Source organism: Physella acuta, unplaced genomic scaffold (assembly GCF_028476545.2).
Source record: "Physella acuta isolate Inbredline_101_S28 unplaced genomic scaffold, ASM2847654v3 ptg000361l, whole genome shotgun sequence".
Taxonomy (NCBI): Eukaryota; Metazoa; Mollusca; class Gastropoda; family Physidae; genus Physella; species Physella acuta.
The window spans coordinates 154,094-168,299 of NW_026731880.1; the positions used below are offsets into that span (position 1 = coordinate 154,094).

The 14,206-nt window shown below is 34.9% G+C and overlaps 1 protein-coding gene across 1 annotated transcript; it reads left to right on the forward strand.

Annotated features, from left to right (window-relative positions):
* The first annotated feature begins 2,252 nt into the window (after window positions 1-2,252).
* LOC131941409 (nucleosome assembly protein 1-like 1) lies at window positions 2,253-3,711 on the forward strand. The gene has a single exon (XM_059300658.1). The coding sequence runs from the start codon at window positions 2,254-2,256 to the stop codon at window positions 3,445-3,447; it is 1,194 nt and encodes a 397-aa protein (XP_059156641.1). The 5' UTR covers window position 2,253; the 3' UTR covers window positions 3,448-3,711.
* The last annotated feature ends 10,495 nt before the right edge of the window (window positions 3,712-14,206 follow it).

Below are 14,206 nucleotides of genomic sequence, written 5' to 3' on the forward strand. Positions count from 1 at the left end.
ATATATATATATATATATATATATATATATATATATATATATATATATTATTGTGATTGTTGTGTCGTATGTTTTTGCTTAGCCTATTTTACCTATCTCTCTACCCCGTCCCATTATTTTCGATTTCTCTGCATTAATTATACCTCACATCATCTTCCGAATTCCGTGAAGGTTTCGATTTCATTGTATGTCGGTGGTAGGGAATTCATATCTAGCGTATGTGATCGTTTTCTTGGCCCTCGTGTTTAGCATGGCGATCATTTTATACAAACATCATGTCTAATACTTTCTAGCATATGATCCATACTAAGGTTATTTAGTAGCAGGGATAGCGGACAGCCTTGACTAACTGAATTTTTATCCGTATGGCTTTGTTGAGTGTATTATTTATAAGAAGGCCGTTGTGTGCATCTGCGTTGATGGTTTTAATCCATGTTTTTAGGTAAGGTTGTATGCACACATTTTTTTTTTCCTTAGCAGTGTATCATCAACTGTATTGTATGTTTTCTATTGATCTATACTATCGGTTGCCAGCTATTTGTTTATATTATATTGTCTCTCAAAAGATGGGTGCGATTCTGGATGTTCCTCCCTAGGATGCCATATTATTGGTCTCGGTGAATTATATCCTTGATGTACTTTCCTAGCTAGTGTTTTCGTCAATACTTTATAGCTGTAGGGTTATGGATCTATACTTTTTTAAATGATTTGAACATTTACATGTGTAATGGTTTGTGTTAGTATAAAGTCACTAAATCACTAAGTCAACCCAGCTCTGATGTTAGAGCATTTTTAAATAACCTCATTGTATTAAAAAAAATGGCAAACATTGGGTATAATAATTTTTTTAATAGATTATGCTTGTTTTATCAAAATCAGTGTTAGTTGAAAGACAATTAGCGTAATATGATGTTAGGAAAACATTACTCAGATAAGACAGTGCATATACATAGATGGAACAAAAATACGAGGAAATAAAAAGGTATTTTATGTAGCATAAATGGCAAGGTGACGGTTTAGTCAGATGATAGAGCATACGCCACGAGTTAGAATCATAGCTACATATTTCGACGCCCAGGGCGAACTATCGATGTTGTACTCCCGTCCATTGTGTATATTTAAATCCCCCGTAACAGCCACAATTTGTGATTTTTTTTTTTTTGAAAAACAGTGAGGAAAAAAAAGGATGAAACAGTTCTAACCCCACGACTGTTGCATGTTATGTTCTTAATGCTGACAGTCATTTACTTTTCTTATGTGAACACTTGCCTTTCTCATAATGTAAGTTGATCTTACATTTTATTATAGTTTTGATTTTACCAATAAACATGTTTATTTACCTATAGTAATTACCTCCCTCTGTTAAATGCAATATTTAATGTCTTCAAGGGAGACAATGCAAATCTGCCACAAATAACAAGCCGAGTAAAATATATACGAAATTGTGTAATTAAGCACCTTTCAATTTAAAAACAGAGTGTAATATTTTATAGACCGTAATAGTTTTATACAAAGAACTTCAAAATGTTTAGTTTTAATTCGTGTAATTATTAAAACAGTATTGTAATTGCAAAAATTGAAAGCCTTATATTTGTATTTAACATTTTTAAAGACTTGCAATAAAATCTAATTAAAAATGTCCTGCAATCGTTTTATTGTGAGTTACATTTTTTTTTCTCTAATACATTTATATCAGTATAACAAAGGCCTAGGGCAGGGGTCGGCAACCTGCGGCTCGCGAGCCGCATGCGGCTCTTTTGATATCAAGTTGCGGCTCTCCAGCTCCTTGAAAAAATACTAATAATCTTAATAAAAAAATAAAATATTTGAAATAAAAAAAAACATTAGAGGCTCTTTAAAACCAGGGAAATTTTGAAAATTGTAACTTTTGGCTCTTCCGCTTCAAAAGGTTGCCGACCCCTGTTCTATAACATTATATTCCTTTTATTATAGAAACTCGAAAACAAATTATACTAAAAAAACAAAAACTTTAAACACAATTTAAAAAAAAATGAGAATAGGTGGAGTAGAGTGTATATGGACCCTTGACAGCCTAGGACATTAGGCATTAGGCCCAGCCCCACAACTATGCTGTTGCCAGACCCATGGCAATGGTTCCATGCTTTCCACTACCGAAGTGCACATACAAATGTTATTGGCTCTTTAAAGTCTGGGAAATTTTGTAGAGTGTAGCTTTTGGCTCTTCCGTCTCAAAAGGTTGCCGACCCCTGGCCTAGGGAACAGAGCCATAAAATGTCAGAACCAGATAACCCTTCAAGTGATGCAGTTGAAGAAGTGGAAGAGGAAGATCATGCCGAAGAAATAGGGGAAGGAGGTGATAGTCAGGCAATAGCAAATCAGTTGATGAAAAACCCTGGTGTCTTAGCAGCACTTCAAGATAAGCTGTGTTCTATTGTTGGTTCTCCGTCTGGTTATATTCAGAGTTTACCCAAGGAGGTCAAACGACGTATCAAGGCTCTTAAAAAGCTACAGAATGAGGTTATTAATGTTGAAGCTGAATTTTATAAAGAGGTCAATGCCTTGGAATTGAAATATGCACCGAAGTACTCACAGTTGTTTGAAAAGAGAAAAGAAATCTTAACTGCTAGTAGAGAGCCCACTGATGAGGAATGTGATTGGCCCAGTGAGGAAGAAGAAGATGATGAAAAGGATGAGGAAGGAAAAATAACTGGAGAACTAAAAGATAAGCTTTGTATTGAGGGTGCCAAAGAAGCCGGAGGGGATAGTGAGGAGAAAAAACAAGAGGATGTTAAAGGTATTCCCAGTTTTTCGTTAACAATATTCAAGAATGTAGATATGCTTTCTGAAATGGTACAGGAACATGATGAATCAATTTTGACACATTTACAAGATATCAAAGTTATTATACATGATAAAGACCATGTAGGTTTCACATTAGAATTTCATTTTGAGCCCAATGAATACTTTACAGACCCAGTACTAATTAAACTTTATGAAATGCGCTATGAACCAGGCCCTCAATATCTATTTTCTTATGAGGGTCCAGAAATCATTAAGTGCACTGGGTGCAATATTAACTGGATCAAAGGGAAGAATGTCACTGTGAAACAGATAAAAAAGAAACAAAAACATAAAGGAAGAGGTTTAACAAGAACTGTTACAAAACAAGTTCAAGCAGATTCTTTCTTTAATTTCTTTAACCCACCTGCAGTTCCTGAAGGTTCAGAGTCAGAGATGGATGAAGAAGTAGAGGCCTTATTGGGTGCTGATTTTGAGATTGGCCATTTTATAAGAGAGAGGATAGTGCCTAGGGCAGTTCTTTTTTTCACTGGAGAGGCCATAGACAATGATGATTATGAGGATGATGAAAATGAGGAGGGTGAAGATCAAGAATATGATGAAGAAGCAGATGCAGATTTCAACCCTGATGCCCATGGCAAACCTAATGAATGCAAACAGCAATAGAACTGTGAATGAATGGGCTACTAGTTTTAAAGAAAATTGTGATACTCAACCAAGACGAAACACAAACTTCACAATTACTTCAGACATAAAAGATGTCCAATGACTTGCTCCACTTTGTGTTTACTTCCAGATAAAATCTTTAAATTTACATAAAAACAATAGTTTGTTATTTTTATCATGTTGTCTGGTTTTTAAATTTGGTGCTGCTTTTTCATTGCATTGTTGCAAGCAAATACATTCTAAATATCTGTAGAACCTGTTATTAAAGTATATTTTCTGAAAAAAAAATACATTTTACCCAACATTTGACTTGTTCTCCTGCTTAATTATTTTGGTTCAGGAATGTATGTTACAAGTACTGTTATAAAATAACTTTTATCCGTAGAAAATGACACAAAAACATGTCGTAAAACACGGAACATACGTTTTAAAATAACGTACATTGTTGAGGTATGAATTGATTAAATAAATAACGCCTTCGGGTACGTAAATCTCTTTAGAGGTTATCCATATATGACGTCCAAACATTTTTTTAAAATTATTTCCCCCCCCCCCCTCCAAGTCTATTTTTTTCAGACCCTCCCCCCCTTTCCCCCGTGTGGACGTCATAAATGGATGACCCCTTACATTCCCAGTTGTATTACATTTTCTAACTAATTTCAAAGTGCACATATTAAAGTCCTGGTACATTAACAACATCCTCTCGGTAAGCTCGCTTTCATGATTTTATAAAATAGAAGTTGAAATGTTAAAAATACTTGGAAACCCAGCCATGTTGCTTACATCAAAAACTACGAGACTACAGTAGCGTAGCGAGGGGGGGGTGGGACATATGTCCCCGGGCGCCGACCTTAGGGGGCGCCAAAATGGGTTGGAAAAATAAATTGAAAGGTTGAGGGTGGTGTAAATCGAAAGTTTGAGGGGGGAGGGGGTGCAAATGGAAATCTCGAGGGGGGGGGTGTGCAAATCGAAATCTAGAGGAAGGTGGCAAATCGAAAAGTTTGTCCCCGGGCGCCGGGAAGGGTCGCTACGCCTCTGCGAGACTAGCACGTGAAAGGTGGGGGTCGTAAAATACTTTGTTGATCACTTCCCCCATCTGTTGGCTCTGATCTGTATATGATGTAGGAAGATGAAGATGAACATGATACATTTTAGAGAGCATCAACTGCAACGTTCTCCTAGCTGTTTAAAAACTCTAAGTTCTGTGTTTGTGGCCGTGTTTTTATCTAACTTTCTTTGGACAAATGTTAATGTATAACTGTACTTGTTACATAGATAACAGAAATATAACCTCGTATCAAAACAGGTTATGTTTTTTTCATTATCATCAATAGAACTAGACTTGCCCAAAACATGAGCAACCAAACGTCCTTGAGATAATTAAAAAAAACAGACTGGATCAAGATAGTATTTTCAACTAGTGGCTTCTGAAAACACAGTTTCAAATAAAAGTTATTGACTGTGTTTATGGAAAATTGACAATAGATCTTGATAGAAATGAAGATCACAATATTTTCCGGCAGTTTAATAATTTTTATTTTGAGTACTTTGTAACTCTAATTATCGATCATAGTAAACTGTACATGCCACAGTAGGGATTATTTTTTAAACTCACGGATACCATGTACTTCTAAACTGTGAAGACTACATGGTCCACTGAACCTGATCTCCATGTTTCATACATTGATAATGTGATGCCAAGATAAAGATTTGAAGTCAAAAGGCCATTTATATATACATGTGACAAGAATTCAATACTGGCTACAATGCAAAACCAAACTTGAATATAGGCAATTGATAGCAAGAGCTCACATTTAGGGATTACATCGAAGAAATATCACCTCAAGACCTGGTCGTAGAGGCAAGAATTTCACTTCAACCCCACCAGAAGTTGATCAATCAAAGGAAGAAAAACGCAGGAGATATGCACAATGGACAATAGAAAAAATTTAAGCTGAGTACCCCAAAATATGGAAGATGATTGTGAATTCATTACTATTGGGCTAAAAATATAATATTTGATGAATGGTGGAAAGCCTACGAAGGGGTTAATTTTTCAAGATGACCGCCGTTGTCATAGTTACCAGGATTGTTTCACCGCCTTTTTATAGTGAAAATGCGTATGCAGATGTAGGCCTACCTTTAAAAAGCTGTAAAGAAATAATTGTTTTATAATTCGCATTTTTTTTTACCGGCGCCTACCCACAATGATTAAAATATTTAAAAAAAAAATGATAACATTAATTGGTATTTAGAGACGCTTAAGCAAATTTACATAATCTAACTAGATCTACAAAACACAGACACAGCGTGTGAAGCCACTGACATCATTGTAATGACAGTAGAATATTAAGGACATGGATTGTTTTTGTTTGGAGAGTAAAAGATGTATCGTCTGCGTAGACTAAAATTGTTTTGATCGATAAGTTTGGTATGTATATTGCTCTGATGTATGTATTGTACCTAATGCTTTATAAGATGAGTTATAATGCGACTGCAAGTATGTAAAGGGATGTGAGGTGGTGGGGGGGGGGGCATTGTCTAATTAATTTTAGGATCTATCAGTAGGTGGGTGTGTGGTTTGTAAAATATAATCTTTATCCAAATTGTTTTGTTTGATAATTGTGTGAAGATTTGTGTGCGCTACTCGGTGGAAATTTTTCTCCTGCTCTAAGATGAGTATGCATGCTGGGGTGTTTTTATCGTGTGTACACTGAATAATATCTCTGATTAGGTAATTGTGTGTGTTCCTCCCTGTGATATTGCATTGTTGGTCAACATGAATTAACTGTATAATTGTATAGTAGGATGTTAAAAATATAAGTAAGTCTATAAATGTGGGTTAAATTAGGGTCAGTCTGGGATTTCCGGAGAAATGTTATAACAGATGTGTTAACATTTTTATCGCACCGTTCAAACAGGAAAAAATTTCAATGATGGCTACACCAGGGGTCGGCAACCTTTTGAAGCGGAAGAGCCAAAAGTTACAATTTTCAAAATTTCCTTGGTTTTAAAGAGCCACAAACATTTTTTTTATTTCAAATATTTTATTTTTTTATTAAGATTATTAGTATTTGTGCAAGGAGCTGGAGAGCCGCATTTTGATATCAAAAGAGCCGCATGCGGCTCGCGAGCCGCAGGTTGCCGACCCCTGGCATCAGTTGTGAAGTTTTTAAAATTAATCTACACGCAGAGGTAAATGGTCAACATCAATCAATTAGACTTCATGAAATGTCTTTTAAATGTGTAACACATATCGCAACTGTGTTTAAACCATAATGGCATAGCCTTTTTATATAGAAAGCAAGGACACATATTAAGGTTTTTATCACTTTTCAATCAAAAATATAATATTTTAAAGATTGTATGTTTTTAGAAACAAAACATTGCGTCTCTTTTATTTGGATTATTCCCAATTCCTTAAATATACTTAATTTGTCAATTAAACACCAAATTATTTCCCTTCAAACTTTCAAAATATGAATTAAATTTTTTTGTGAACTAAAATAACAACATGTAAACTGCAGTAAACCTAATCTAGTATACACATTTAAAATGAGCTAAAATAGAAAACATCTAACCATGTAAAATATGCATCTGCTACTTTGGGAGCGGGTCGGATGTAGCTCAATATAAAGTTGTGTGCGATTCATTATGGAAGACCATATGTTGATACAATCCTCAATCAAGTTATTGAAACTGTCATGTAAAGCATTCATCACACGTGTCTGAGAAGTCGAGTGATTGATTGACCCATTTAATTTCTCGGCCTTTTGGCTAAGATCAACGTGGTCTATATCACACGGGTTCTGTACAGAGGTCTTAGCTGTGGCCGCAGCGTTTCCTAATGTTAGTCAGGTACCCATCTGAGGTGGGTTGACATAAGGACGTCCTACATATATGACATAATGTTTGGTTAACTTAATTGTCAATTCTGCTACATTGAAACACACAGGTGGTCAACTCGCTAGTTGTTTGGAAAATATACATTGATGCTATTATTGTGTTTCATATAAACAATAAACCTCGGTAGTTGAATTGTTTTTTCATACATTAGTGTACATGTTTCTTGCATAGATTCTTTCAAACGTATTAAAACAACAAATATATTCGAAAAAAAAACATGCTGAATACTAAAAGTACAGCACTGTAAACGATAGGCCCATGTTTGAGATTTTAAAAATAAAATAAGACAACAGACACAAGACATAGGCAGGACAGAAGTAAACACATGTCTGTAGACAACTATAAATAAAACAACACACGCATGGCTTAGGTGGCAAACTAAAAAAAAACTATTTTATTTTCTATCGATTAAGCTAATCAGAGATATTTTAATTGTATTTTAACAAATGTTTCTAACGGTACATTTAACTAATCTTTCTATCGCCCTAATTTTATTGCATATAGCCTATTTTGTCGATGGTCGATGTTATGATAATACGTTATGGAACAATATGTTAAGTACGACTAAGACTGGATTAACATAGTCAATGACTAATTTAATTGGTGAACAACTCGGATGTACGGAGTGAGTTTTACCAGCAACACGGTGCAACTGCTTAGATCAACGTGATCCTTAAATTTGTACTTTGAAAATCTTAACAATTATTTTTGCGGTAGTAAAAATAAAAAATCTGCTTCTTTCGTTTGAAGCTGCAAAGCTAGACATATCATTGTTCTAAATGACCTCGGTCGAATAGATTTGCATAATGCATATTTTAAGAATACAGTAACATTCGAATTGAAAGAAAGAAAAAAAAAACAGTTTTTAATACGTTAAAACAAATGTTGATTAAAAATGTCTATGAAATAAAAGTAGTACAGCTATCAAATTTTAACTGATTCAATTAATCGATATAAGGAAAAAGGAACAAAAATATACGATTTTTTTTAAACATCACGTACAGGAGAGCTAAGTATAAATGTCTTTCACTGTTTGTCTTTTTGTTCAGTCTAATAACTTGGTTATTGCAATGCATGCCAGGAACCCATCGAGTTTAGGAGATCCGAACACAGTCAAACACAGTCCACACAGCATAGAAAACTTCCAACCATCATCATTTTCCCTTGTTCAGGAAATGATATGTTCTATTTATTATTGAGAATGCACCGTTATAAAAAAAATGGGTGCTCATAGGTAAATATTTTATTTCGATTGAGTTTTTTAAACGGGCGTTTTAAAATTACTTCCCATATTCTTTTCCCAAAAAAATGAAGGGAGACAACACAGAAGCACAAAAAATTTATTAATAGCTAAAAACCCCAGATTTAAAAAAAATACATGTTAATACATTTTTTAGCAGTAATTTTAGATATTATTAAATGATTAAATATAGTTAGTTGATATTTAATGTTGAATTAACAATATTTATATAATTAGAAAACGAAAACCTTGAGTTTTTTAAATTGATTTTAAAAACATTCAAATCATTCAGGTTAATTAATAGTCATGCGCAGTTTCGTAGCTTAGGCTATATTATTTGATTTTTTTTGTAATGACAAGCAAATCTGTATGTAATGTGCCTAAATATGTATCTAATGTGCATAAATCTGCTTTAAAATACTATGAGCTAAATGATTAATCTGAGGCTGTTAATTTCTGACATAATCAAGTGCTAATCAAAAGATATTTTTTATTACGTAAGTCAAGCTACTTGTACAGATGGGGGGGGGGGGGGGCTGTTATTATCTATGGCCACTACCTGTTGCGTGATGCAAATATTGACCCGTGCTTAAACTCGACAATACGATTAAAAAGACTCAGCTGTTTACTCGACTACACAATGTTTCAATTTAATGCCACATCGAATCATAGTAAACACAATCCACGATAATAACAGTTTAAGATATATGAAACATATAACACGTCCAACACACGATATACCTAACTCATGACATGTCTAAATCCGGATTTTCAAACTTACACTATACAGAACTCACGATTTAACAACCTCAAAATATGTCCAACTCATGATATACCCACCAATGGTAGCCACTAGGACTGAAGCCCATATAATCCCTTCCAGCTCCCACAATGCCTCTCCTTGTTTATGTTATATGTTTTATATGTTTTCTAAGCTTTAAAATCATAATGCTTTATCGATCACTTAGATTCACTACTCGATGCACTCTTAATACCAAAAGATATATTCCGTTGATTTATTTTGGCTAATTTATCGAAAGCCATATAGCTAACGTTATAATAATTGTATCTAGTCTGGTGTTTCTGACGTCAAAACAAACCCAGTTTCCCAAATATATAGAACATTACTTGAACCTTAGTTGATTACGATAGTCGGGCGTGTGTGAGGGTGGGGGTTAAAGGAGATATATCGCCAGTAGTGAGGGTGGGGAAAAGCAGTACCACCAATTGTGAGGGTGGGGAAAAGCAGTACCACCAATTGTGAGAGTGGGGAAAAGCAGTACCACCAATTGTGAGGGTGGGGAAAAGCAGTACCACCAATTGTGAGAGGGGGGGGGGGGGTAAATGGAGATCTACAGCCAGTAGAGAGGGTGGGGAAAAGCAGTACCAGCAATTGTGAGGGTGGGGAAAAGCAGTACCACCAATTGTGAGGGTGGGGGTTAATAGAGATCTACCGCCAGTAGTGAGAGTGGGGAAAAGCAGTACCAGCAATTGTTAGGGTGGGGAAAAGCAGTACCACCAATTGTGAGGGTGGGGAAAAGCAGTACCAGCAATTGTGAGGGTGGGGAAAAGCAGCACCACCAATTGTGAGGGTGGGGGTTAATAGAGATCTACCGCCAGTAGTGAGAGTGGGGAAAAGCAGTACCAGCAATTGTGAGGGTGGGGAAAAGCAGCACCACCAATTGTGAGGGTGGGGGTTAATAGAGATCTACCGCCAGTAGTGAGAGTGGGGAAAAGCAGTACCAGCAATTGTTAGGGTGGAGAAAAGCAGTACCAGCAATTGTGAGATGGGGGGGGGGGGGGTAAATGGAGATATACCGTATATATATATAGAAAACAAATCGCGCCCTGCCGAGGTGCCATCCCTGGAAATTTGAAATTTTTTTTGCACACCTCCCCAGGAATATTCTCAACATCTTACCAAAGTTTCATGGCGATCGTGTGAACGGTGTCACTGCAATTCACGTTTATTATTTTTATATACCGTAAATTGAGAACAATCGCACCCTCCCGTGGCGCCGCCCTAGCAAAATTCAAAATGTTTTTTCTACAGAACCCTTCCCTAGAGTTTTATATTGAACTCCCCAAAGGTTCATGCCTATCGGGTGAACGGTGTTACTGCAATTCACTTTTTATTTTTATATACCGAATATAGAGGAAAATCTTCAGCTTTTAACCGATATTATCCCAACGTCTCACATTTATAATAATTTGTTGATATCGTTTAGCTTTTGGGCACTGGATGAAATAATGACTATAGATTTTTCTTTTTAAATAAATACTTTTTGAAATATCGTTTTTTTTTTAAAAAAAAAAAAAAAACCTCATATAAATGGGTCTCTAGCAACGAACGGCCCCATGTAAATTTATTGAACAAAAATCATGTATAACGAAATATGGCTAATCACGCAAAAATTAAGCTGCATACTGATTTTGTATTGTTAGACAATGATTACATTGTTTAGGACAGCTACAAATACTGATAATGTTCAATTGGGTTAGCCATACAATGGTCTAAAATGAAGAATCTATGTTCAAACATCTAGTTTTCTTTCAATCTAGCATCCATCAAAGTGAATAGCACTTGGAAATAAGTAAAGCTGTGACTGGAACATTTAATTAAGATATAATGTACAGTTGGCGAATTGTGATCAAATACTTTTTAGTTGACTGGATGTATCAACATACATGTTCAGTCCGTTGTTTTTTTTTTTCATCGCGTGTTTATGTGATATTTTTTTTTTAACATACGATATTACTGTTGCTTACGTATCCATCAGACGCAACCGCAGGTGTTGACTAAGTGAATTGAAAGCTTTGGATTCTATTCTAGACATACACATGTTTTTGTTTAATATTTTTTTATTATTCTTCATTTTTATTTTATTTTTATTTTTTTAATTAAAATATTTAGAGGAATTATTGTCATACAAAGTTGGATATTGAATTATCGACTTATTCGCATATTTTTAAAAAGCGTAAGAAATATCAATAACGTTTTCAAAAAAAAGCAAAAACAAAAAATTCTAGAAACGTAGATACATTCACTTAAACAGTTCATATTTTCTTATAAAATGATTTTTGTAAATATGTATTTACTGTCAATGTCCGTCTTAATTGTTTATCTAATGGTTATTTTTTTTTTAAATCATTTATAGGCTAGTGATATACAATGTGTTTGAATTATTTCCCTTATAAAAAACAAATGATTAAATGGGGAGTAATTATAAACTGTTTCTTTATTGTTAGAAAATATATTAAAACAAAAATACATTTTTAGCTAACATGTATATAGCCCTATATAATTTTAGATATGTTAACCTCGAGTTGTGAGCGGGTTATATATGTTCAGAACGTGTAAACTATACCTACGGCTATGTATCGATCCTAAGCTGACTTTCTATGAAACGATTAAGTTTTATTTAGACCCCGAATGTATACCAGTCTCATCTCTAATGATACCTTTAAAAAATTGCCAAAACTAACTAAGGGGTGTAGCAAGATTATCTCTTTAGATGTTGTGACAAACACAACCACTCAAACGAATGTCAGGTTTCCATAAAGAAGTAGCTGCTGTTTTTGTTACAGTAAACAGTCCATCCAGTTTTATGTTTAAATAGACTACAGTAATGCATGGCCCACGAGATAACATCATTAGTTAACAAGTAACTAGATTGAATAAATTCCTCATAAAGAACCAGCCTGTTCCTATAGTCCAGAAAAGTTATTTATCCTTGCTAGTTGAAAAATTGTCTTTAATAAGGACATTCTTAGAAGATAAATATGATCGGACCAAGTGAGGTTGTGAGCTATAATCAATCCTAGGTAACTGTACCCCCTATGGTCAAACCCCCTATGGTCAAAGCTCCGTTATGGTCAAAGCCCCGCTGTGGTCTAACCCCCTATGGTCAAAGCCCCGCTGTGGTCAAACCCCCTATGGTCAAAGCCCCGCTGTGGTCAAACCCCCTATGGTCAAAGCTCCGTTATGGTCAAAGCCCCGCTGTGGTCTAACCCCCTATGGTCAAAGCCCCGCTGTGGTCAAACCCCCTATGGTCAAAGCCCCGCTGTGGTCGAACCCCCTATGGTCAAAGCACCTGTGGTCAAAGCACCTACGACCATGTTAAGAGACCCCTGGTTTAAATCATGAGAAGCCTATGCAATAAGTTGCCAACATGTATGAATAATAAACCAAAATTGTGTAAAAAAACAAAAAAAGAAACCAAAATCCGGATGAGAAACCCACCATAACAAAACACTTCCTGGGTTTCACTAAATACTTAACAGCAGTTTATAACTGCGTTTTTGTGAATCAATACGTACTATTAGTCTACACCTGAATACTTTTGATGAATATAAAAACCTTAATATGTGTTGTCTAATTTAATTTTGTATTATTATAGTTTATGTTTATAAATAATTAAAATACATTGACATGCTTAGAAAATAGAGTGTTTGTGTTTTTGCACGTGTGTGTATGGTTATTAGCCACCCTACATCATGTCGCTGAATGCACGGGTCAATATATGCATCACATATATGACAGTAACCTGAAGACAATAGACAACCGATGTCTTTCAGTTTGCATTATCTTTGTACCATCTTATCTCAGTTCTTTTCAACTGAGTTGGAAGAAACATTATTTTTCATTCTTTCAAACATGTGGCATTTTAAAAGGTAATAATTTTTTTAGCCCAAAAAAAAAAAAAAAGTCATAAAAAAAACGTTTTAATAACAAGCTTTTATGTAATAATGCACTAAAAAGTAGAACATAGATTATATACTACTATTTAAATAACTATAAAGAAAAGCGTGGGTCACTTTAGTACCTATTGAATACCTTTACCTTTTTTTCAGTACTTTACATGTTTTATTTACAATAGAGTTACATGACTAAAAACCTTTGCGCGCATACTGAACATGATGGCGCAGCCATTGATCGTGATGGCGCAGCCATTAATCGTGATGGCGCAGCTATTGAACGTGATGACCCGTGTGGTGTGGTTGGATAGACATGCCTACCAATTCGGTCCAAATTTTAATTACTTCATAAAAAATTAATTAGGCATCTAATTAAGTCAAATTTAATTTCAGCTTGCATTGTCTTCATGTCTTGACCCACGTGCCAAGTGTGAATCGTATCGGTCAAGTAGAAGTGTCCGAATTTTCACTCCGGCGTTTCGAACTAGACCAGGGGTCGGCAACCTTTTGAGATCGAAGAGCCAAAAGTTAGAATTTATAAAATGTCCCAGTTTTGAAAGAGCCACCAACATTTTTTTTCAATATAATGATTTTTATTTAGGATTTGGTATATATATATATATATATATATATATATATATATATATATATATATATATATATATATATATATATATATATATATATATATATCAATGTATGTGTGTTTGTGTGTGTGTGTGTTTGTTTTTCTTTTATGCATTACTACACCTTTCATCCGATCGCCATGAAACTTTGGGAAGTTGTTAAGAATACTCATGGAAAGGTTTCTTCGAAAAAAGTTTTTCAAATTCGCATGATTGCGCGACCCGAAGCGCCCGGGCTCCCCTGCGAGCTCTACGGTGCCTACGTTCGATTTTAAAAATAGGCTATACA